At 26.7% G+C, this 25654-nt stretch overlaps 1 protein-coding gene across 2 annotated transcripts; it reads right to left on the minus strand.

The window, feature by feature from the left end:
- Window positions 1–1180: 1180 nt before the first annotated feature.
- Window positions 1181–25590, minus strand: LOC100202883 (histone-binding protein N1/N2). 2 transcript variants are annotated; one of them, XM_065801190.1, is made up of 12 exons: window positions 25409–25587; window positions 24772–24882; window positions 16675–16793; window positions 13082–13162; window positions 12631–12759; window positions 12196–12391; window positions 11923–12017; window positions 11383–11693; window positions 11225–11311; window positions 10063–10131; window positions 1751–1792; window positions 1181–1600 (listed from the first exon to the last, which is right to left on the minus strand). In XM_065801190.1, exons 1-12 carry the CDS (start codon window positions 25474–25476, stop codon window positions 1520–1522), a joined length of 1389 nt encoding a protein of 462 aa, XP_065657262.1. In that variant the 5' UTR covers window positions 25477–25587; the 3' UTR covers window positions 1181–1519. The 2 variants fall into 2 exon arrangements, with proteins under 2 accessions (XP_065657262.1, XP_065657263.1); XM_065801191.1 differs by lacking the exon at window positions 12631–12759 and having other exon boundaries at window positions 25409–25590.
- Between the last annotated feature and the right edge of the window lie 64 nt (window positions 25591–25654).

A 25654-nucleotide genomic window follows, 5' to 3' on the forward strand; every position in this document is an offset into this window, starting at 1 on the left:
TATATTTTAATAACAAGTTTATTTTCACATTAGTCTTTTTTACCTTCTAACAAATGTTGTTTTTTCAAATGTTTCCATGAAAGATTTGGGTGAAGCATCATCTTTTGCTCTTTTTGCAGCACCTTTTCTGTTTTGAGATCCACTTGCCTTCTGTCTTTTCATTTTTAGAAATTATTTTTTCTCACTTCTTTATCTACTTTTGCAGTTTTATTCTTCTATTCTTCAATTTACGCCATTTTGTTTGTTTTGATCGTAGTAAACTTAATAAGCAAACCTCAAACCAGTTGAGATTGATCTCAGAATTGCCATACTATCAAACATGCTCTTCATATATTAGTAACAAAAAAATTAGATTTTAAAAATAATTTTAATTAAAAAAATCATTTAAAAAATAAAAATATCAGTGAAAATAAAAAAAAATCCTTCAAAATTTTTTTCTTTTCTTTCAATGGTCAATTTGAATGTCTTTAGCATTTTTTCACATAATTTTTTTGTCAATAAATTTTAAGGAAAAATATTTATGTTTTCTAAAATCTCTATGAAAATACGCTTCTTTTGAGACCCAAGTTGACATACATTTGAATAACTTTTTTTTCGACAATATTAGGGACTTTACCCTAAATAATTAAGATTTGAACCTAAATACCTTTACAACTTGACGTGATGGTAAAAAAAGAGTTGCATATTTGAAATTAAAATGAGAAATGCTATACAAAAAACAAATTGTTTGCTCGGCACCAGAATTTTTTTTTTTGTTGGCCTGTGTAATCAATTAGGTAAACCTAATACTCTGTGGGTTAATATGTTATTATAATAAATAAGAACCGATACTTATCAGTTTATCTGACGAATGACTTTTACAAAATTTTTTTTTCCGTCCATGGTAGTTAAACAACTCTTTAAGTTTATATTATCAGCAAATAAGCACTTGAGCACATTTCTTGCAAAGATTTAAAAAGGGATTTTTTTCAAACTTTGATAAAAACTCAGTAACACCATGTGTCCAGATGGCGTCTTAAAGAGGACTCCAGACGTCGCTTGTTTGCTGGGAAGGTATTAAATGTTTTAAAACCGTTTTATACTTCAACATAACTTAGGAAAAACAATTTTAAGTTTTTACTGATCATATGATAAAAGAAAAAAAAATTAAAAGAGTGCTTCAATTTTAACGAAAACAAAATTTTAAAAGAAATATTTTTTTTTGTTAAAATTATACATTTAAAAATTAACGTTAGCAATATATTTACAAGATGCATGTTAACTTTGATCGTTCTTTATGGATTCTGAAAAATAAAGGAAGTTTTTTTTAATTAAAAAAAATAAAAATTATAAGAGCTTAAACGAGTCAACAGTTTTTTTTAAAAACTTTTCCTCAAGATGTTTGTAATCGCAGCCTTTAGCTAGCAAATTTATCAAATTATCTGACTTGATTATTAATACATAACTCGAGCTGCGCAGCTCATTCAAGCGCTTTCAGTTATTAAGGCCATACTATTTCCCACTAAAATGTTTGTCTTCTCTAAAGCTCGTCAGTTGACGCATCATTTGATGGTTTGAATTTTTTAGCTTCACTTGGCGGAAATTCGTCCTCCGACTTTCTCTGAAATATTAAAACATAATATGTGCAATAAGGAAAAGTTTGCAACAATGTTAAATTTAAATAAATATAACTAATGCAAATTAGTTGATAATCAATTTGTAACTAAAAAAAAAAAAAAAAAAAAAAAAAAAATCAAAAAATATTAATTACTTTTATAGAACGAACTTTAAAACCAATATCGTTTACTACATCCTAAAAATAAATATTACGCTTTCAAGATCTTTTTGTACTTCTAGTAGAATAAATACCTTAAAATTAATTTTAAAAGGTGCGATCGGGCTTAAATGCGACCACTCTTTTAAAAGTATTTATCTAAGTGCAAATGCGTTGCAGATTCGCAAAAGCGCGAGTCTGCAACGAAATAACTAACCCGACGTTAAATAGAAAAAAAAAGAAAAAACTAATCGCACGTCACATCAGTTTACCAAGACAATTCGGACAATAGGGCATAAACTACAATTTTTATTGGGATAAAAACATTAGGCGTATTGTTTATGGAACGCGCAATCAATAAATTCGCAATTAATTAAAAGAAAAACTATATTAACTTTTCACAACCTAAAAAAGAAATTTTCAAATGATTTCACACAAATTTTACGAAACTTTTTATCTCAAGTCCCTAATAACTTATAGCCAGGTAATAATAAAAGCAAGGGTATTTAAACTACTTTTATATATACTTGGTTCATCTGTTGTTTTTGAGTTATTTTAAATTTAATCAAAATTGTGAAAGACAATTAAAAAAAACAACAACAGAAGCGAGTGTCTTTTTTTGCATATTATTAGATTAGAATAAAAAAGTAGATACGCAAAGGAAGATATTTATGTTCCCATAAATCTTTTGTTTATGGAAGCATTTTTTTTTTTGCATTTGAGCTGTCTTTGTGTTCTCTTACAAATACGAATAGATAAGTAAATCCATCGACTAACTAGTAGGACATTCCCGGCAAAATGTATATACATCAACTGTCAAGTATGAATTAGCACAGGAACAGTGGCATGCTAGGCCTACTCTTTAGACTGTTAAAAAACTCATAATTAACAATGAGTTTTTTGGGTTATCAGCTACTTCATGAAACATGATATAGCAATAGGTAACCCATATCAAATAACAAACTTATGACTAAAACATGCTTACTACTTGTAGAAAATAGGAATTTTAATAACTCTACAATACGAATAAAAGGTAATATGGAGTTATTTTACCAAAATAAACTTTTTGAGCAGAGCCATGGCTTACTATATAACAGGCCTTGCCAACGCGCGGCTTGCGTAAAAAACTGGAGGCAAGATTAAAAATATTACTTTGCAGTAGTTTACATTTTCAGTTAGGTGATTTTTGCATGAATATAATATTTGTATGATATATCTACTAAAAGTAACTTATAAAAAGTGAAAAGATGAATTTCTTCTTTTTTTTTTTTAATTTTGTTTATAACTAACATTGTAATATAACTAACGAATAACATTTATAAAAATTTTAAATTAACTCAAATGTATCTAAAACTAATTATGTTTAAACAATTTAGTATATATAGATTTATATATTGCTATAATTTCATATTAGCATTTACCACAAAATTTATGAATGGGTTTTCTAAGTATTAAAAATAAATTTTTGAGAAAAAAGAGATAAAATCTTTAGAGAATAAAAAGTAAATACAAGCTTTTTAGATATTTTACTAAACACTATTTTACAGTTTTTGTTAAAAACATTGCAAAAATTTTACTTTGCGCTGAGTTTTATCAACTTCTGCTTTGGCTCCTTGTGGGAACGAGGTGAATAGAGTCGACAATAATTATTAAATAAAATATTTGTCATTGTTAATCCATGTCTTTGCATACCTAATGAATAAAATTCTGATAGCATCATAAGGAGGTTACACAGTGATGACCGACAAGTGTCATTATATGCTTCATAAAAAAGAATGTAACAGTAAGTTGCCCATTGACAGACTTTGTCACCAGGAATTGTTAAACCTCCTCAATTTATGTCCTTTACAAAATTTCCATACCCTTCATAGAAATAAAAGGTGTCATCTGGATTTTTATCTTCACGAATAATGTACCCAGCAATATAAACTAATGACATTTTAATATCAACAGTCAATGAATCACACAGAGCAGGTAAATTGTCAATAATGTTGCAAATACCCTCGCTTGGTAAAAATTTACATTTTCTTATAAGAGTGATCTGAACCTAGATTGGCTAACACATCGGAACTTTTCTCAAACTTTAATAGCAACTTAGTACGGTATATAGTTACTTTTTCAAGAACTTGTTGAATGGAAATAAAATAAGTTCCTCCTGGGCCTTGTCTTAATTTTCCAAAGAGCTTTTCTAATGGATCTGTTGTAAAGTTGCCTAATAATACATACTGATGAGTTGTATCTAAAAGATATTTTGACAACTGAACCAAACCATAACAGATCTGAGCTAAACAATTAGCAGTGTCTTTTGTTAGTAATTTGACTCTTTTTCCATTTTCTATTTTTTTCATTTGTATTGCAAAATCACCCATTGCAGAAAGTTTGCTTAAATTGTCATTATTAGCAGAAGCAATAGCAGCTCGATTAGAATCTTTCAAACAAATGTCTGCATATGGACTGTGAACATTACAAATTTTCCAAAATTCAACGACTTTAGAGATGAAAATAATCGTCCCTTCATTTTCATGCAGGTTTGGATAACTTTTTAATGCTGACAATGTTTCATCGCAAAACACTTGCAGACAAGTGATGGCAGTTTGTATTTCAATTGGATTTGCATAAACAGAAACTTCTGTTAATTTAGACATTTTGACAATGTTTTTCATTTCAAGCTTGTACAAATAAATAATATCAACCCACCATGCTATTTTTTTTCTCCATCAATATAAAATTCAAGTTCTTGAGTTTTTTTTTTTGGTTCTTGAGTTTTTTTTGGTCCATTAAACAATGTTACAACCAAAAAGCTCAGTACTGTGTTTGCTAACAGATGAGGTTTGTTAACTGATTTACCAAATACTATGCCACCATGATACTGCAACATTGGTTTAACATAAACCTCATCAAGAAGTAAAATGCATGTTTTTTGTCTATCATCTCTAAGATTAGAGAAAATATGTCTGATATAAGTGGTATCATCTAAAGATTTACATTTAGATGTAATTCTTCCTAAAGTACGTAAACTTGGAAGTTCAAAATCTTCTCTGATGCGATTGTAGGCTGATCGTGAAAGAGAAAAATACTCAAATGCTCGCACAATTGTTTCAATTGGATACTTTTTTTCCCCAATACATGTTTTATTCATTGACAAAATTTGTTGATATACAACTTCTTTTTTGGGTGTTATTTCACAACAATTTAAAAATCTTAATGCTTCTTGGAAATGAGAAAATTTGTTCATAATATAAACTCGGTTAGATGATAAAGTCATAACACTAATTTTAACTCCACAATGAAATGCTTCAAAAGTGAGATCTTTATATATGCAAAGAAGAAATCTAGCATAGCACTTTCCTTTAAAAAGTCTGAAGACTGAATATATAATATATCATTGCATAAATAATTAATAATAGCAAAATTAAATTTATTAGTTTTTAACTCTTCATATAAAACATTAATACTTTCTATTTTTTCTTGTGAATTAAATATTGCTAACTCGTCTTCTTCTTGCCAGCGAACACTATTAAGACTTTTTGATGTTTTTCTAAGTGGCATGGGTACAGTAGGAACTAAGCTTGACTTTATACAATCAAATACTGACGGAGCATCACGAGGTCTCAGCTTTCCATAACAGTAACAGTTGAATAATTTTTTGGCCAATGTCTTTCACATACTACGATGTTATTAGTATCAGGAACATTATCTCTTGGTATTATAACAATCCAACGTTTTCGTTCTTCAATGTTTCTTGGAAGTCTAAATGTTTTAACTCTATTCTGAGGATTATAATTGCCATTGCAATTTGTTACAAAACATCGACGAACCATTTTTTAAATACTAAATTAAATCCTTTGCTTAATCCTTTGCTTAATCCTTCACCTCTCAACTAACTTTTTTTTTTTAATTTGGAAGTTAGTTAAAATGATTACGGGTGTTTTGTTATTGTAAATTTTATGCAAATATTAAACTTATGCATATATATATATATATATTCAACTTAAATTAATTTTATTAAAAAAAATTTTAAATAAAAATTATTGTTAATTTTATAATAATAATTTATAATTATTATTGTTACAAAAAAAAAACCACCCCCGTATTTATTTTGTAAAATTGCTTGCTAGTCAAATATAAAACTATCTTGCCTCCAGTTTTTTACGCAAGCCGCGTGTTGGCAAGGCCTGTTATATAGTAAGCCATGAGCAGAGCACATTTCTTTAGGCATGTTTCCAAGTTCTAACAGCTTTTAAAGATTAAAATCACCAGAAAATGGCAATTTAATTTGAATCATGCATAGGTACATCTGCATTAAGGCAATGAACATTACCAATTCTCCAAAATTCAGTTATTATTGAAAGAAAAGAAATCTTATTAACACATTTTAACTCAGGATTATATTTTAAGGCATAGACTGCTCTTCACAAAATACTTTTAGACAAGTTGAAACTTTTGCCTTTCAATTAGTTTAGGGAATGCAGAAACATTAAACTTTTAATCAATTGATTCTTATTTATATCAATTCCAACTTTTTTCCTTTTAAAAAAAACAACAACTCAAGTTTATGTGTCTTTTTAGTTACCCAATTATTGCAATATTTTTAAAAAGTGCAAAAAATTATATAAAAGATATATCTTTTGTTTGGCGAGGTACGCCATCTGTCTTCAATATTTTGAAAAAGGCTTGATTTACCCTGTTACCATCACAAGCTACAACATACAACATGACCACCTGTGAAATTATTCATACTGGAAATAATTCTTTATATTCAGAGCAAACAACGGCACACCTTTGTTATAAAAAAACTTTAAAAATTGAATCAATATTATTTTAGTGTTGAATATATATACAGTTTCCTGTTTCTTTTTCAGATTATTAAAAGATTTTATAACATCTTTTAAATTGAAAGCAGGCAACTTGTCATTTTGAACATTTCTATTTTCTGTGTGAGATCTTGAAGTACTTTAGGGACATTCAGATGGTTTAGGTCATTTTAGTAATGATAATTTTTTAACGACTAAAAATGGCAATTATTAAACAATTAAAATTTTTTTTAAATTTCTTTAATATAAACTGTTATTAATTTCAGAATTTCTATGAAAGTTTTGCTTATTTTGACACTCATTTTGATTTTGATTGTTTTGAAACCCAGAATGAAATACTGTTATATTAAAAAGATTAGCTTAATTTATATGAAAAGCTATTTATGAAGATTTGTTCAAGAGATAACAAGGGTTTTCCTTGCCATCACCTATTGTTGAAGTGTATCCAACAGACCAGTGCCTTTCACAAACAACGGTACCTTATTTATTTTGTATATTATCTTATGGTATGACTGCCAACCACTTTTTTCTTTCTTTCAGTGTTCAAGGAAGATGAATGGTTTTTTCTTTTATGATAATTTCAATTGCAATTTGTGACAGCATTAATGATTGATGTTTGTTTGTGACACAGCATTTATGATATTTATTAGAAATTAATTTGAAAATTGACTAAAATTATTTAGCACTTTGACACTTTATGTTACAGAAAAAGTTTTCCTACAGTTTTTGATGTCATTTTATTGTTAATAGGCCTGTTATAAAGTCATGACTAAAGTAAACTACTGAGTAAAAGTCCAACAACATCCCTGGTAGTAGTCCCCAAGTTTTTTATTGCTCAACTGTTGTTGTCAAGTTTTAAGAGAAACCACAACTACCAACAGCAATTAAAAAATAAAATAAAATTGTAATAATAAAAAAAGGAAGAGATTTTTAGTGGGCACTTTAGACTTATGTATAGATTTGCAATTTATTTGTATGCATATCTATTTTAATATAAAATTACTATAACTGTCTATTCAAAGAAAGCCACTACAGAAAACAAGGCTACTCATTTTTTTTATAACTTAAAATTGTTGCTACAACTTATTCTAGGCCTTTAACTCCAAAACATGAGACAAACAAGGCGGTAAAGAAAAAATTTGTACTCAGTTAAAAATTTGTATCAGGTACTACCTGAGACACCATGAGGATTGGACTCAGAAATTCTTTAGAAAGCAGGGGCTCTACCACTCTGTCACTAGCACATTAAAATATATGCATTATTGCTATATATTACTAAAGTTAGGATTAGGAGTTATTCTAAATATGTTAATTATTATCACACAACTTCTATGTCTTCATTTAAACAAAAAAAATTGATTTGCTCATTTCAGTTACGCTCAATCAGGTTTTGAAAGCAGACAGCACATAATAAACTTTTCTGAATATGCATAACACAAAAAGAATTTTTGCACTTTATAATTTTACAATTTACTATTTAGTACAAAAAGTTTTAATAAATGTTTAACTTCTCTTTAATTGTTTGATTTGTGATAAACTAAACTGCAACAAAATTACTTTGTTTAAAATAAGACAATAATAATAATAAAAAAAGACAACTAATAAAGTTTTTTTTTTATATAGCAATTTTCTTTCAGTTCAACAAAACAAGTTTTTACTTTTTAGAGCAATTAGAAATTAAAAGAATGAGAATGGAATATTTTAGAAAGGCAGCTTAATTGCGATTTGAGTAAATTTTCTTTCACTTTTATTTAAAAATGGAATTTATGATTTAACATCTCACTTACAGTTATTTTTTTAATTTCATTATATTTTAATTTTGCAAAAGAGATAAGAATTTAAAATAATAAGATTTAAAATGTTTATTTTGTCAAAGTTGTTTATGTCAAATGTTTATTTTGTAATTTTGATTTTTTAAACAGACGAATAGAACTTAGTTATTTTATTTTGTAGATTTGGGTATAGTAAGAATCTCTTTTAAATACCTGATTCCAATTCAAATTCAATATCTTGGATTTGTTTTACTTTTCTTTTTTTAAAAATTTATAAAAAAAAAGAAGCTATAAACACTTTTTATTTAAACTTTATCTTTAAAATTAAAAAAAATTCACTTTTTGGTATTTTTTAGTTGTTTTATCAGTAGTATCTACTAATAATGGTAAGCGATTAATGTTGCACAAATACTGTTTTTACAAATGCAATTAATTTATAGCTTTCACATTTTATTTTAAATGACATTAATTAGATTTTATATTTTTATAAAATTTTCAGACTTTCATTATAGCATTCACATAATTTCATTTTACATGACATTAATTGGATTTTATATTTTTATAAAGTTTTCAGGCTTTCATATGTCTTAATTTTGGGTAAGATAGCACAGAGCTAAATTAAAATTAAAACTTTCATTGTATTATCCTATGTAAAATCAAGGCATGTGGGAACCCTGAGTTTTAGAAAAAATACCAAAGTTATTAGTGTTATAGTTTAGAACCTGTAATCAATCACAATATATAACACATGATAAATTATATTCTCACAATTACTAATAATCCTGACCAATATTTTTGTTTAGCTGAGGCCAGGACCCTAGTCAAGGTGAGGGAAGTAGAGGTGAAGTTTTGTTTAATAAAGCTATTATTTGAATATTTATTTGAAATTTTTTGTTATATTTGATGCAGATTAGAGAGATTAATAGAGATTGGGGAGGGGAAGGAGAGGGGGTAAGGGTATAAAGGAGGGAAGAAGCTGAGGTAAAGTTTTAGATAATTAAACCTTTATTTAAATATACTAATTTTTTTAAATATTACTCATATTTTCTTACCAAATTAGATAAACAAAAAAAAAGCTAAAAATAATCTTTTTTTTACTTAAGTGATTTAGCTGTATTTAAAACCATTAAATAATAGTTTCATGAAAAATATATTGATAATGATGGAGTATATTTGTCAAGAAATATATTGATATATTGTATATATTGATATATACAAATGAAATATATTATATATTGATAATGATGGAGTATATTTGTCAAGAAACTTGCTATATTTAGAATAAATATTAAAAACTGTATGCACACACATCATATAACTTTTTCCCTCATTTACTATTCACAGTTTAAAGTTAAAACAACTTGCTTTTAACTAACTTAATATCAAAATTTTTAAACTTTTACATGTAGTCATTTACAAGTTTTTAAACTGTTTAATTATTGGTTTTTTCCTACTCAATTTCTTTGTCATTATTAAAATGATCTATTTAATTTCTTTATGTCGCGATTATCACAATAATTGGTATTAGATTAAAAATAATATGAACAAATTTAACACTTATGAATTACATGATTAATTGTAATGCTATTTATTTATTAATGATTATCAATGAGAATATTCTCTTATTTGTTAATTTACACCAATTTCTCTAATTAAAGTACCTTACAAAAAAAGACAGGTGTTACATAATAAAAAGTCTAACAATTATTTAAAAAATATTTACCTTAGAAGTAGCTGTATTGTTAAACTCTTTATCAAATCCTTGGTCAAATCCTTCTTCAAAACCATTTGACTATAACAAATATTTTTATAGGTCAATAGTCATTCATAAAGTCAATATTTATAAATAATTCATTAAAAAATTATATAAAATTCTTTAAACGGATTTACATATATTTAAAATTTTTTTCTAAATATATTGCCTCGCCAAGACCCAGGAGTTCCATAGTCTACCAGAATTTTTTCTTCAATTGACATTACTCATTCTCAAGCATTTTTAACACAAACCGTGACAAACTTTTGGTTTGGACTAAATTTTTTTGATTAAACTTAAATAATAAAAGTAAAAACTCTTCATCACACTACTTACAACTACCCATAACCTAACTGGGATACTTTTTATGATTTTTTTTGTGGTCTTTTGGCTGAGTTTTTGTTTCTCCCCTGATAAATGCACCTCCTATATATACTATATCATACTTCCCGGATATAGACAGCTAAGAAAGCTTTTAGTCCTTCTTGTCTGTTTAAAGTCAAACCTTATTTTACTCCGCGGTTTTAATTTTCTTGCACAGCTGCTTTATCTAATCGTAATCATTTTTTCATCTTTTATAAAAAAACAACTCTCTTGAGAACAAATGCCTTTATATTATTACAAAAATTTAATAAGGTGTTGTCTGATGCTAAGCTCCATTATTCTTAGTTTACTAAATTTTGCATCTTATTCATAAGCTTAATTTAACAAGTTTAATTAAGCTTATGAACAAATTTAAATTTGTTTATTCTGACAAAACCTTTAGTCGATATTGACATGATTAAAGTCAAGCAAGAATTTTAAATTTCTTTATAACTATTTATTTAAAAATAAGCATTCATCTCATTTAACCTGTTATGCATATCTTACGTAAATATTAAATAAAAAAAATTAAGCAATATATTTCTTAGAGGTACCAGTATATTTTCGAATATACTGAATAAATAAAAAACAACTAACTTGACAAGCAACAAACTGTATACAAGCAGTAACAAACTCTATACAAGCAGTCACAAAATATGTGCAACAAATACGGCAAGATAAAAAATTAATTTTATAGCTTGATACTAACTATAATAAAAAATGTAATGTAAAAAAATAAAAAAAATAACAATGAGAACAGTAAACTCACTATTCCGCTAAACATCTCTTTTGCAAACTTTTTAACTGCATCTACAGATGCATCACCTTGCTTTTTCATTTCTTGAGCATCTTCAATCTAAAATTAAAACAGGTTAATAAATAACGGAATTCAATATTTTTTTAAAAAGAGCTGAAAAGGACCAATACCTTAGCCATCATATCAAGGAGAACAAGATCTTTTAGTTCAGTTATTTCTTTTTTATATTCATCTATTTTATCTTTATCCCCATTTTTTTCTAGTTCATTTACTTTATTCTCAAGCATTTTTACTCTGGCCTCTAAAACTGAAACAGCTTGTTCAAAGTTTGTAATTGCTTCAGCAAACTTTTTATCAAATAAGAGTGCTAATCCAATATTATAGTATACTTCTGCAATTTTACGATCCTCTCTATCAGTCAAAATATTTTTGTAAAGTTCTAAACACGCTTGAAAATCAATTACTGATTCCTCATAGCGTTCTAAATATAAATAAAAATCAAAAACATTCTAGCTCTAACTATAGATGTTACTATTAACTAACAAAAGTATACACATAAACATATACTATTTATAAACATACAATACTATTTACTAACAAAATATACACAAAATTTTTTTAATGTAATTACACATATAATTACAAGTATGAAAAACGCTTTTCAGTTTTTACAAAATAGTAAACAAACCAATAAACTAAATAAAAATTACCTGATTCAAGACTTATCTGTGCCAACCCATACTTTGCTTCTGCCAGAAATGACTTAGCTTCATTGACTTTTTTTTCCTCTCCATAAGTCATCATTCTAGTATTCAGGTCATTTAAAATCAATATATTACATAAAATTATTTTTCTAATTTTATTTTATTATAATTATTATTTTATATTATAATTTTTTGAAATAAATTTCTATTATTCAAAATATACTGATCAACATTAAAAAAAAATCAAACAAGAAAAATTAAGTAAATTATTTAACTAACCGGTTACATATAATACAACAGAGTTCAAACATTTCCCACGAAAGTTGCATATTTGTAATCTCCTCGTCATCAACAGCTTCACAGTCACTTGTTTCTTTTGTAACTTCATTTTCAACATTTTCTTCTTCATCTTCATTTTCTTCATTTTTTCGCTGTTCACAAACTTCAAAGGATTCTTTTGGGTTGCCTTCAAGATCTAAAAATATTCAGAAATTCAAAAATTTTAATACAATAATGCATACAAATGCAAAAGTTTGTCTTCAAATTAATGACAAAATAACAAGAACAATATAAAAATATAAAACTTTTAAAAATAACAGAATGTTTGAAGCTTTAACAGATTGTTTTAAGATGTTTAAGCTCATTGGGCTATTTGGTTAAACTTTAACAGAAAGCTGTAAAAAATGGAACAAGGATCAACAAAAAAAACACAACCTTCTTGACAATCATTTCCCTCCTCCTCCTCATCAGTCAATGCATCATTGTATAAATTGCCTTCTCGCAGTGCATGCTCTACATTAGCCCTAAGTTCAGCCCTTTTTTCAGATGTTATATCTTCATTATCTTATGAAGAGAGAACAGAAAAATTATTTTCATGTCACAATCAAAAAAAAATTTTGAGTAAATAATATACTACATTTTATGTTAAAAACAGACATTTTCAAAAGTTGGTTTGATACTAGGACATAAATCACCTGTAAATCTGTATAAAACAATAAATCCTGGTACATAAAAATTGATATTGGTGCATAATAAGTGATATTGATATGAGCCAATAAAAATATTTTGTATAAAATGACCTTATTTTGTTGAAAAAGACTAGTAACAAAAAATATTTATAATTTACAAACATTTAAAGATACTTTTATTAAATATTAACTTTTACCTTCTTCGATGTTTAAATTGTCAACCTCTTCTCCATGATCACCTTCTGCTGATGCATCTTCTGTATCACCAAGGACAGGTGCTATAATTTAAAAATTATAAATAAAAAATAAAAAAAATTAAATAACAAAAATAACAATTCAATAATTTTAATAATTAACATCATAAATTGGAGCTATTCAAAGTAAATAATAAAACTACAAACTAATAATATTAATCACTAACACTATTAATTGAAGCTTATTAAAGTAAATAACAGTAAAAGCATAAGGAAAAATAGACAAAAAAACAAACAAAAAAACATTTAGATAAACATACATTATTAATTTATAAGAAAATTTAGTAAACAATGTCCATATTAAATTAGATGCTATATATTTTTTACATCTTATTTTAAAAAAAACTTTATTTACTCTAAAATTTTTAACAGTCTTAATAAGTTCAAGTATAGCATTTTCGCAAGGTTTATGAGGTCAGGAATAGGTTCATTACAATCACCCTGCTACTAGTAACATTTAGCTAACATTTAACAACCTACTGCAAGTCCGGCTGCTTTGTAGAACTCACCTTTTTAAGCTAAGGCTAGTAGGTATTACACTTAAAACTCACTTACTTTTAAGTTCTTTGATGAGCAAATCCAAGAGATGGTGTCTCAGTAAAAATAATCACTTTGAGAATATGTAAACTGCATCCAGCTACTGGTTTGTAGAAGACCTCTTAAGCTTTTCAGAAGTGGAAAGTCTTAAGACATTCAAGATGTTAGCCAGGAAAAATTTTTATACATACATTAATACATTTTAGGAAACTTATATCTTTTTTTCCTCTACCTTCCCCATTCTACTTTATTCTAGAATAGCCTACCATAGTTGGGCCACTGCAGAATCTGCTGAAAAAATTTTCTAAAATTCTTATCATTATTTCATAAAATTTTATAAAATACCTAATTAAATCACACATTTTAATTCTTTTAATATGTGATTCTTTTGAGCTAATAGTATGGTTAGTCGATTAGTCAATTTTGTCCTAAATATTTTTAAGGACCTGTCTATTTTATTTTAGCTATCAGTATCTAAATTTTAGATTATTTTAAATTAAGTTTTAATAAAGCATCTCTAACTTTATATTTCAATTTTTAAATTCTAAAATCATAATTTTAACCAAGAGCGCCAATGCTTCAAATTTAAGTTTCTCTAAAACTACATATCAAAATTGAAACTTTGAACATATACACTTTACTAAATAAACATTTTGAAAATAGTAATAGCTGTGTGCGGGTATTAAGAAAAGAGTTTTGGCCACCTTTTTATATGTAAACATCCTACTGTGGTGCTCTGTGTCTGGTTATGAATCCTCATTTGTTCAATTGATGTTTGCATTTGTCTTTTTTCATATTATTACTTGTTTTACTCAAAGGTGGACATTATGATCATAGCAAATGTGATAGCATACTAGAAATGACCAATTTGGTTAAAACTCCAAGAACGAATGCTAGCTTGGCAACACATTTTTAAGTCAATGTAGATTTCACTTTAAAAAACAGTAGTTATGCCATTTTGAATAAGTTTCTCTCACAATATTTTCTATTTAAGTTGCAATTGCTATGCCAAACGTTTTAAATTAAATTATTTATACTATTTAGTTTATTACAGTACATTAATTGTTATTATTTATACATTTTTACACTATTTTATGTGACAAATCGCATTATCGACATAATAAAAATGACCACAAACATTGCATAGCAACTTATAAGTTGCAAATTGCAACTTATAAGATTTAAAAAAAATTAAAATCGAAATTACTGAAAAATATTAAAAACCTTTAATACTGGCATTTTTTAAAAATTCTGATTCACTACTAACAAAGCTGCAAGCAACCACTATTAAGTTGGGAGTTACTAGAAAAAAAAAAGAGTTGTAGAACAAGGAAACTGTCAACAGAAGACTTAAAAATTTTGTAGAGTGTATGAGTCAGGAAAACATAAAGAACTGGAACTGGAGATAATAGCACCTTGAGAGCGACTTTTTGTAGAAAAGAAGAGATGCAACTTTACAACGATGGGAAAAAAGCTCAAGCATAGCAGATAGAAAGAGTCCAACTATGTTTACAATGCATTTTTGGACCTTGTCTAGAATAGAAAGAGCATCATTAGAAGAACTAGCCCAAATATGACAACAGTATTTCATACAGAGATAAATAAGAAATTAGTAAAGGTAGAGAATGGAATCAGGAGTAAGAAAATAGTGAGCATGATAAAGAGAAGCAATCTTAGCAGATGCTAATTTTTTTTTTATAGATTTAGCAATCAATTATATATATGGTTTCCATAAAAGGTCAGCAGTAAATGATAATCCAAGAAGACGTAAAAAAGAGGTTGCCATTCATTAATAAAAAAATGTCAACAGCACTGTGATAGTTCTTAGCAGTAAATAACCGAGTTTTATTAACCAAACCAAATCAACCAACTTGAGCCCCAATCTGTTACAGAAGTGAGATCAGATTCAAGATCGGCTGCCTGTTCTAAGAGATCAATAAGAGAAGACTTTTTGTCAAGACAAGAGTATAAAGTTGAGAAATAGCTACTTTAGATGTAAGGTTCATCAGCAGAAATAGCTACTTTAGATGTAAGGTTGTCGGGAAGATCATTAATGTTGATAAAAAACAAAACAGCACCAAGGATAGAACTTTGAGGTATCTCAGAAATTACTGGAAATAAAAAAGAGTGTTGGCCTTTGAGGATGACTTTAATAAAGCGGTTAGAAAGAAACAATTTAAGAATCTCAAAAACTTTTCTAGATACGCCATATGAGACGTCAAACTTTGTTAAAAGGCTTAGATATGTCGAGAGCAATAGCCCTAGCCTCTCCGCCTCCACCTAATGCACAATAAAATTTTTCATTAACAGCAGTTAGCAAGTCAGCCATAGAGCGAGAGGATCGAAAACCATATCGATTGTCTGACAGTAAGTTATTTGACTCAAAATTAGATGCAAGAAATTTGTTTATTAAAGACTCAAAGACCTTGCAAATAACAAAAAAGAAGACTGATTGGACAAAGATCGGAGGGGTCAGAATATTCACCAGAGTTTTTAAAAATTGGAACAACAGATTCCATTTTCCAGCAGGCAGCAAAACAAGACTCAGTCAAGCACTTATTAAATAGTTTAAAGAGAATTGAAGAGAGTTCTAGAAAATTTTTTTGTAAGACCATGACAGAAATATTGTCCGGACCACAAGCTGTAGAAGAGTTAAATTAAGATACGACTTTAGCAACAGAAGCTGGAGTGATTTGAATGTTTAACAATGGGTTAACCTGTTTATTTTAAACGAAAAGAAGATAATGGCCATAAAATTTGAGAGTTGAATTTTAAGGTTTTCACTATACTTCAATAATCTTAGTTTTTATTATTTTATATTTTTCACATTTATTTTCTCGTTATTTCAAGACCAAGATTTTGAGGTTGAAAATTGACTGAGATTTCCGAAAAAAGCTTTCTGAAAGTATAGATAATGATAAAGCTGATAATGATGATAACTAGTAATGATTACTACCTAGTTTATACTTGTTTTACTTTTAATGTAAAACATATCTTACCATCTTTTACTGCATTTCCAAGAACACCATTTTCAACCCTTGCCATCTCTAAAAGAGTTTTAGCATAGTAAAGGTAGGGTTCTGCGCACTCATCACCTGTTTGTCCATATATATCAGCACTAAAAAAAAAATTAATTAAGTTTAAAGAGTTGCAAAAAAATATAGTGTCACAAATAAAATCTTGTAAGAGATTAGTTTCTTTTTTTAAAAAAAAAAAACTCATCTCTTACAAGCATACACTACAATAATCCCCAATGTAAAAAAGAAAAATATCAACAGAAATAAGCTTCTTGGAAAGAAGAATTGGAATCAAATCTATCAAATAAAGTTAAAAATCTTATTAAATCTAAATCCCATTTTTTAAAATGAAAATAATTTTTAAAATGTTGATCAATTTGTTTCAGTAGTTTCTTTAAAAAAAAAAATTCATCAAGGATGACTGAGCTGTCAAGCCCAAGTGAAATAATAAAAAAAAAATTAGGAAGAGAGGAAGGATAAAATAAATCTCATGTAATAGAAATGACAAATAGAAATGATGTTTTGGAGAGCCTGATAAAAAAACTGCTAGCATCACTTGTCAGAGATGCATCCTTGCTATCTTTATTATCACCTTAGCCTACATCATATCAGTCATTACTACAGAAAAGCCAATCAGCCACACATACTTACAGAAGTGGACCTCACTACAGCTCTCCAAAATTTAGGCAACACCAATAATTTTTAGAAAAAAATGTGGATATAGAGACAAACACGCACATAAAATATACCCAAATAATATAACAAATACAAACAATAATATATAGTATTACCATATGCACTAGGGTTATAAAAAATTTTTTTTTTGCCTGCAATAAATGAACATTTTAATATTGATTGAGAAAATCAAATTTATTTTGTTCAATTCATAAAAAGTTCTAGGCAACATGGTGGGCCATATATTACCAAAAATATTTCTTTTCAAAAGTATATCAAAGGTCTCAAAAGAAGCGTAATTTTATAGAAGTTGAAAAAAAAAAAAAATTAAGGCTTTTAATTAAAATCAATTTCTTAACTTTTAATCAAAAATCGAAAAAAAGCACTTTTTAAGACATTTTAAAGCATCTTTCTTAAGAAGATTACATTTACAAAAAATTGTTATATACTCAGTGTTTCACATGCAATCGCAAGCAATATGACCATGCAAAAAATACTTTGTTTTGACCACAGCTTTTGACATGTTTTTAATATATAAAAATGCGCTAAATAAATTTACTTTTCAGTAAGTTTTTTTAGCGCATTTTTAAATTTAGATACATAGATAAGTTTAAACACTTGTCTAAAAAAAATCTTAACAAAAGATATATATATATATATATATACCAAAGTCTTATAAACATTATGTTGATGAAAGCCATGCTCGATTTAATAATATTGATGACGCAAATTCTTTTTTAACACTTTTAAATTCACAAGATAAATCAATCCAATATACACGCGAATACGAAAATGCTCAACACCAATTAAATTTTTTAGATATTTGTATTTCAAACAATCACTCCCTTCACAAATATGAGTTTTCCATACACCGTAAAGATGCAATTACAAACGTACTTATAAAACCAAAATCATGTATTTCACCGAATATCGCAGTTAGTATTTTTAAAGGTTTTTTAGCTCGAGCATACAAAATTTGTTCAGAACATAATATTCAAGACGAAATTAATTTTCTTATTAAGGTTTTTACTGAAAATGGACATTCATATAAACAGTATTCAGATATTGCTAAAAATTATAAATACTCCACAAATAAATCTAGTTCTCAAAAAATTGATACCAAAAATCTTGTTATTTTACCATGGATCCCAAAATTAAGCCTTGTTCTAAGAAGAGAGTTTCGTAAATTCGGTGTTAAATCAGTCTTCCGTTTTGGTAATTCCTTGATAAATTTACTCTGCCGAAACAAGTCTAAACTTCCTCCGAACAGTCATCCAGGAGTGTACCAACTTAATTGCACATGTGGTTCATGTTATATTGGTGAAACAAGAAAAAAGATTTCCACACGAATTCAAGAACATAAAAATAATGTTACAAAAGCCAACTGGGAAACATCTGGAATAGTAGAACATTCACAACATTGTAATGGTAAAATAAACTGGGAGAAGCCTAAAACGCTTTCTGTTATTTCAAACAACTACACAAGAAAAATTCGTGAGGCCATTGAAATACAACGTGTACAATGTTCAAAACCTAAAGAAAACGTTTTAAATCGTGACAATGGCAATTTGGTGATGACTCACCATTGGAAACCATTTTTTGTAAAATTAAAAATGTTGAATATCTGACGTTGCAATGACATCATTTGGTTACGTTTATTATAATTTTTAAACGGTTTTTTATTTTTTATTTTTTTTTAAACGGTTTTATCAGTTTGATAATGGCTCTCACTATATGAGCCGAAATATTACGTAAAAAATAAAAAAAAGAAATAAATAGTATGATACCGTATATGATGTTTTAATGCTTATAAGATTATTACACATACTGTTAAAGATGTCACTTAAATATTATATATATATATATATATATATATATATATATATATATATATATATATATATATATATATATATATATATATATATATATATATATATATATATATATATATATATATATACATATATATATATATACCTTGGGGCCTTAGGAGGTAAATTTAACAAAAAAAGGACTTTAATTTGCTCTTATTCAAAGAAGAAGATTTGAATTGGATATATCTATAATAATGCTTAGACAAGATATAAAGCCTTTTTTAAGCTATAGAACCTAATTTTTCCAAACATATATTGACATATATCAGTTTCAATCATTTCTTTAGATTTTATAAACACTTGTTGATGAAGTCAAATCAGGCAAATACACAGGTCCATTATCATGAAACACAGGTCTGTGATGTAAGCACCCCCTGTTTCATAAATGAAACTTTTAGATGTTTGTGAAGTATAAATTAATGAACAAATCAACTTCAATGATACATTAAAAATCAGGGTTGGGAAAGATTCTGGTTTAAAAAATTAAAAAACCACCCCTCATTCCTGGTCTTTAGTGTCCAAAGCTCTAAAAATAAACAGAAACATATGGACTGCTTTGAAAAAAGAACCCATTTTATATTCTTATATTAACATTTTAAAGCTTAATATATATGATAATTTTGATAAAGGTTTTATAAAAATAAACCCTCAGTATAAAAGGTTACTTGATTTACATGAATTTGTAAACATTTAAATTTAAGTAAAACATTTATTTGATCTAGCCGTAGTGTAGTGGCTCAAGTTCTGGCTTCAAAACTCTGGTCATATATGCATCATTGGTAAGGAACAAGTCATAAACTTTCTGGTCAAATGATATTCTAGGGTGTACTGTGATAAAACTGCGAGAACTTATTGGAGCACCTAAATAACTAATAATAATTTTAAAAATTTCAGTGAATTTGCACACATTTTAATTTCAGTAAAACTAAAACTTAATTTTAGAAATAAATTATTAGGTATTTATTTCTATTTTCTGCTAATGGTCCATGGTAGAAAATGGAAAGAAATGAAACTTTCGTACAATGTGACAGAGCTCAAGTTTGGCTGATAGAGCAGGTCAAACAACGTTTACAATGCTTTTTTTGTCTTGTTAGCCCAAATATGACAAGAGTATTCCATACAGGAATACTGTTGTCATATTTTAACAAACAAGAGATTTTAGAGGTAGAGAATGGAGTTAGGAGTAATTTTAAAGAAAATGGAGAGCACAATAAATAAAAGCAACCATAGCAGTTTCAATAAAAGGTCAAAATTTGTCAAGCCACTGCAAGTCCCAATCTGTTACATAAGTGAGATCAGATTCAAGAATCAAGAGAACAATTTTGTAAGACTATGACAGGAATGTTGTCTCAGGGTTGGACAGAAATGGATTGTGATCATCCATGTACACAATATTTTTTTTTACAATTTGTCCAAGATTGCTTTCATGTTTTAACAATTTAATTGCAATTAAAATTTTTAAATCATGAATAACTTTTAATCGCTGAATTTTTCTAAAGTTTTTATTTTATGTGAAGGCTTTAAATTAAATAAAAAAATTAATTATAACGATTGATTAAAATAAATGCATTTTTTGTAAATTAAATGTTATATTTAAATTTCTTATTAGTAGGCATGTATTTTTTACGATAAATGTAAAGGTTTGAAACTATTTTTCCAAATCTTTCTAAAAATTTTTTAAAAGATTTAAAAAAACATTTTAAATTATGAATAAGTTAAATCAAATCTTTCCATTGCAATGGAATTATATAATTAATATGCTTTTGTTTCTATTTTTACAATGAAGATTCTTGAAAGCTTTTTTATTTAAACTTGACTTACTATTCAGAACATAAAAAATTACTATTTCAAAAAGGCTACACTATTTTTAAAATAATTTTTTTTCTGCAATTTTTTGAAAAAAATGTTTATACAATTTAAAAAGACATTTTTTTCTTTACAATAACTTAACTTTCCTTTTCGATAATTTCAAATAAAATTTTTTATATATTCAACAATTATTAGAAGTAATTTGTATTCTTGAGCTCTTAATACAAGGAGAGTGACTTATTTTTAGAAAATTAGTGATTTATTTTTAGAAAATTCCCTATCCCTCATTTAATAATTTTTACATGGTTAAGTTGTTAACAAAAAAAAAATACTTGCTTGGTCAGCAATAGCATTCGATTGCACACTATATTTGTCCAAACCTGCTGTCTGGTGAATTTTGCAGAAGGTAAAATTTAACTGATGAAAGGTTGCTTTGCAGACCAGGAATATTTGTAAAAAATATAAAACAGTTAGGTTGTGGTGATCGTTTTATGTTTAATATTTTAGATTACTTTTGGCTTAATTAAAGTTTAAAGAGAACTTGACTCATTCATAGATAGAGCATGGCGACCTAAGCAATGAGCTATGCAGTTGTCTCAGTCATGTTAATTAACCCAAAGTCGTAACTTAGGACTCTTTATGTTGCCTCAACAATGAGCACCAAAAGCATTAACAGGAATACTAACCATGCCCAATATGGCACTGTTAATACTGATATTTTACATCTGTTGATAGAATCAGGCTAAGATCTACCACAGAATTCGGGAAACCTTACTTATAGCGGGCCTCAGAACTATTAAGTTGAGTTTTAGAGCTGTACAAGCAAAAACCTATGAATAGTATATAGAGTCAAGAAGTTCCAGCTTTCATTATTCTAGATAGCAAACAATGTAACACAGATTTACATCTACTCTAATAGAATAAAGGAGGGGTTCGAGACCGGTAAACAGAATTATTCTGCTTACCCCTTTAATCATTGCCAAGGAGGCCTTATACAAGACAGAAGTTGGATACAGTTCACACCAGCCCAAGATGACTATTTTTATTGAGACCCTCTACTCAATCAAGAGCACCAAGGCAGGGGAGTTTTAGCTAGATGCAGATAACAACTGCCCAAGATAAGAATTTTTATTGAGACATTATCTCTTATTTTTACTCTATCAAGAGCCCCAAGCCCTGCTTTAGGGGTCTTTTTTTTAACTTTTAGGTCTTTTTTTTAAAAAAAAAATTTGAAAAAGATATTAGGAAATGCATTAGGAAAAACATTACATCTAACAAAATACTAGAGATTATGGTGAGCGCAGTTTTAATAATTGAAGTCACTAGTTAGTGACTTCAGATAAAATTATTTGACTACAGGTGCTATGTTAACTAAAAAATACTTTCAAATTTCAAATCTCAAACTAAACCAAAAAAATCTTAGGCAATAGTGTTTAATTAGCTATATAACAAGTTAAACATTAGATGAATTGTAAGTATAAACCATTTTGAATACTGTGTATAAATACTTCATGTTTAAAAAAAAAAGTTAGGATAAGATGAGGAAACATGTTAGCAAAGTAGTTAATTAAGCTATTAATTCCTAAAATTTCTTTACATATGTAAAGAAAATTATAAATTTGAGGAATGTGGGCATTTTGTCAATGGATTTTTCTTAGAACTACTTTTTAGGCTAATAACAATTCAATTCATCACTTAAAATTAATGAATTAAATTGTTATTAGCCCTTAAAAAAATATTTTTTTTTCAAATATAAAATTATAAACAAACTAATTATAATAAAATGACCTGCTAAATTAAAGTGTGAATAGAAAACAAAATATTAAACAAGTACCAAATTTTTGTTAGTGTACCAAAATATTGCACCAGTTACAAAATGTTACCAGTGAACCACAATTTTGTACCAATTTTTATATTTATATTTTATTGTATTTTATTAACAACAATTATGACATTATTTCAGACTATAAATCAGTGCCTCAGGAAGGAAGACATATTATCGTACGCAATTATATGACCACACAAAAAATACTTTGTTTTGAAAATTTTACCACGGCTTTTAACATGTTTTTAAAATTTAAAAATATGCTAAAAAAATTCACTTAAACTTATCTAAATAAACTTTACTTTAAAAAAGAAAAAAAAATCTTAACGAAAGAGAAAATAATAAGAACAACCAACTAAAACAAAACTCAGCAAACTAAAATGCTTAGTTTCATCATGTTTTTAATTACGTTCAGAATAATTTTTTATCTTTATTAATGTTTATATATTGTTATCAGAAACCCTTAAAATAAAAAGGACAATTTATTTTTAATGATTGTTTAAAAAATACTTACGCTTAATTTAAATTATAGCGATTTTTTTACTTATTTAAAAATATCAGTTTCCATGTAAATATAAACTAGTAAATACTTACACATTAAAAAACCATTTCATTCTTTGTTTTAACATATGTACTTTTTTTTTATAGTTAAATTTGTTTTAAAATATTATATTTAAAAAATACATATCAACACAAATAAAAAAATCAACAACAAAAAACAAACAGTTTATTAATATATAATATAAAAATTCATCAAAAGTGTTTTGTTACCTTATTAAAAAGCGTTTCAATAATATAAAAGCATTTAAGATCTAACTTATTTAATTGTAACGGCTTGCAAAAACATTTGTCTTTTATTTTCAACAAAATCTTTTTAAATAAATTTTTTTATCTTTTTAACTTCAATGATTCTTATATTACAATTCGTTAAAAAGAATTTCGCTGTCTTAGAAAAGTCATTGTTTATAAAACAAAATAATTTTTTATTTTTTAATAATGTTTATTATAAAAAAGACATACTTAAATAATTTATATAATATAAATTAAAAAAATTATATAAAAAAATTTCCATTTCTTAACTCTGAGTTCACACTTTAACTAAACTTTAACTCACTTTAACTAGATTGATATAATCTAGTTGTGTTAAAGGATATATAAATATGCTGATTATGAATTGTAATATAGTGACAATTTTGCTTACTATATATCAGCATAACATTAGGGTACAATCTAGAAATAACGCTGTTGCTAAATATAGCTGGCATTCATACGGCCAGAATAATTACAAATACTATAAGATTTCATTGATTTGAATGGAACTGGCAGTCAATATTACTGAAAAAAAAACAAACATTAGTAACATTTAGTAACTATACAGAAATATTATTGTTGTATGGGTCTATGTTTATGTTATAAATCTTATGTTATAAATCTTATAAATCTTATGTTATAAATCTTAAGTTATAAATCTTATAGCATGTAAGAACTTTATAAATACAAATATCTGTAGAAAATTTTAGCATCTTTATTAAAAAACTAAATGTAATTTTTTTAAAATTTGAATACTTCTGGTTTTTTAGAAATATCTACAAATGAATATATAAACCTAAATTTTTTTAACAAATTCTTTTTAAAAATGTTAATAAGACTATAGTTTAAAACTCATTTAAAAGTCAAAATAACAAGAAAAAAAATGTAAGAATCTTATCCTCTGTCCATGGATTTTTTATAACATTTATTTACAAAAAATATAGATGATCATTACTTTTATAATAAATATAATTTCCTTTATAAACTTGGAGTACTTAAAGGACTTGATTCCTGAAAAAGTACTTAACTTCTGAGGAATTGAAATGAGGAATTTTAACGTCATCTTAAAAATAAAATACTTACACTTTCTCACAAAGTTCAACAAAAACTTCTAAAGCAATTCTTGGTTCATTGCAAACATAGTGTCGTTTACCTTTTGACAGTAATTCTTGTAAATATGCTAGTTCTAAATTACTAAAAATAAATTAAACAAAATATGAATACCACATATTTTTCAGTTTTTGAACTCACATTAATTTGTTTCAAAACTTAAATTAAAAAAAAAAATTTCTACTCAAAACTATTGGAAATTTGGATTTACATTATAGTATCCAGGATGACTGAAGTTTATTATTTGATTTTAATATTAACAATAAGCTCAAAATAACTTTGATGTATATCTTCTCAAGTATAGAGTTGTATAGGTTGACTCGTATTTTATGTATGTAAACTAATTAAGTAAAAACGCAACTTTTTGCTAGCCTAGCTTGCTTGATAGCTAAACTTTTTTTTTTGAATTAAAAGAAAAATAACACTTTTAAAAAAATTTTCACAAATTTTAAGCTTTATTTAGATACAGTAAATCATTTGAACGACCTGATAAAAATAATTACGTTTTAAATATAATAAAATTTAATTTCAAAATAATAAAACGAATCTGGAAACTGGGTCACTACTTCTTAAATTTTCTAGTAACAAAAACAGATTGTTAATAAATCACCTTGGCTCATTTTTTGAAGACGATGGGCGTGCCTCTTCTAAAACATTTTTTTCATTCTCCAAATACATTTTCTCTCCAGTATCTTCGTATATTTTATATTTATATTATTGAAGTTAATATTTAAAAAATATGATTAACCTTTTTTACGTTTCGCGCGTTTTATTTAAAAGCGCCTAATAAAAAGGTCTAGAAGTAGAAAATCACCCAATCGTTTATTCCCGAAAGGCGATTTAAAAAACAGAAAGT

This window comes from Hydra vulgaris, chromosome 07 (genome assembly GCF_038396675.1).
Source record: "Hydra vulgaris chromosome 07, alternate assembly HydraT2T_AEP".
Lineage (NCBI taxonomy): Eukaryota > Metazoa > Cnidaria > Hydrozoa > Anthoathecata > Hydridae > Hydra > Hydra vulgaris.

Coding starts and splice junctions, on each gene's coding strand:
- LOC100202883 (XM_065801190.1), bottom strand. CDS start 25,476: ATGTATTTGGAGAATGAAAAAAATGTTTTAGAAGAGGCACGCCCATCG. Junction 11,694..11,922: donor ACAGATAAGTCTTGAATCAG/GTAATTTTTATT, acceptor ATTTATATTTAG/AACGCTATGAGGAATCAGTA. Junction 11,312..11,382: donor TCCTTGATATGATGGCTAAG/GTATTGGTCCTT, acceptor TTTTAATTTTAG/ATTGAAGATGCTCAAGAAAT.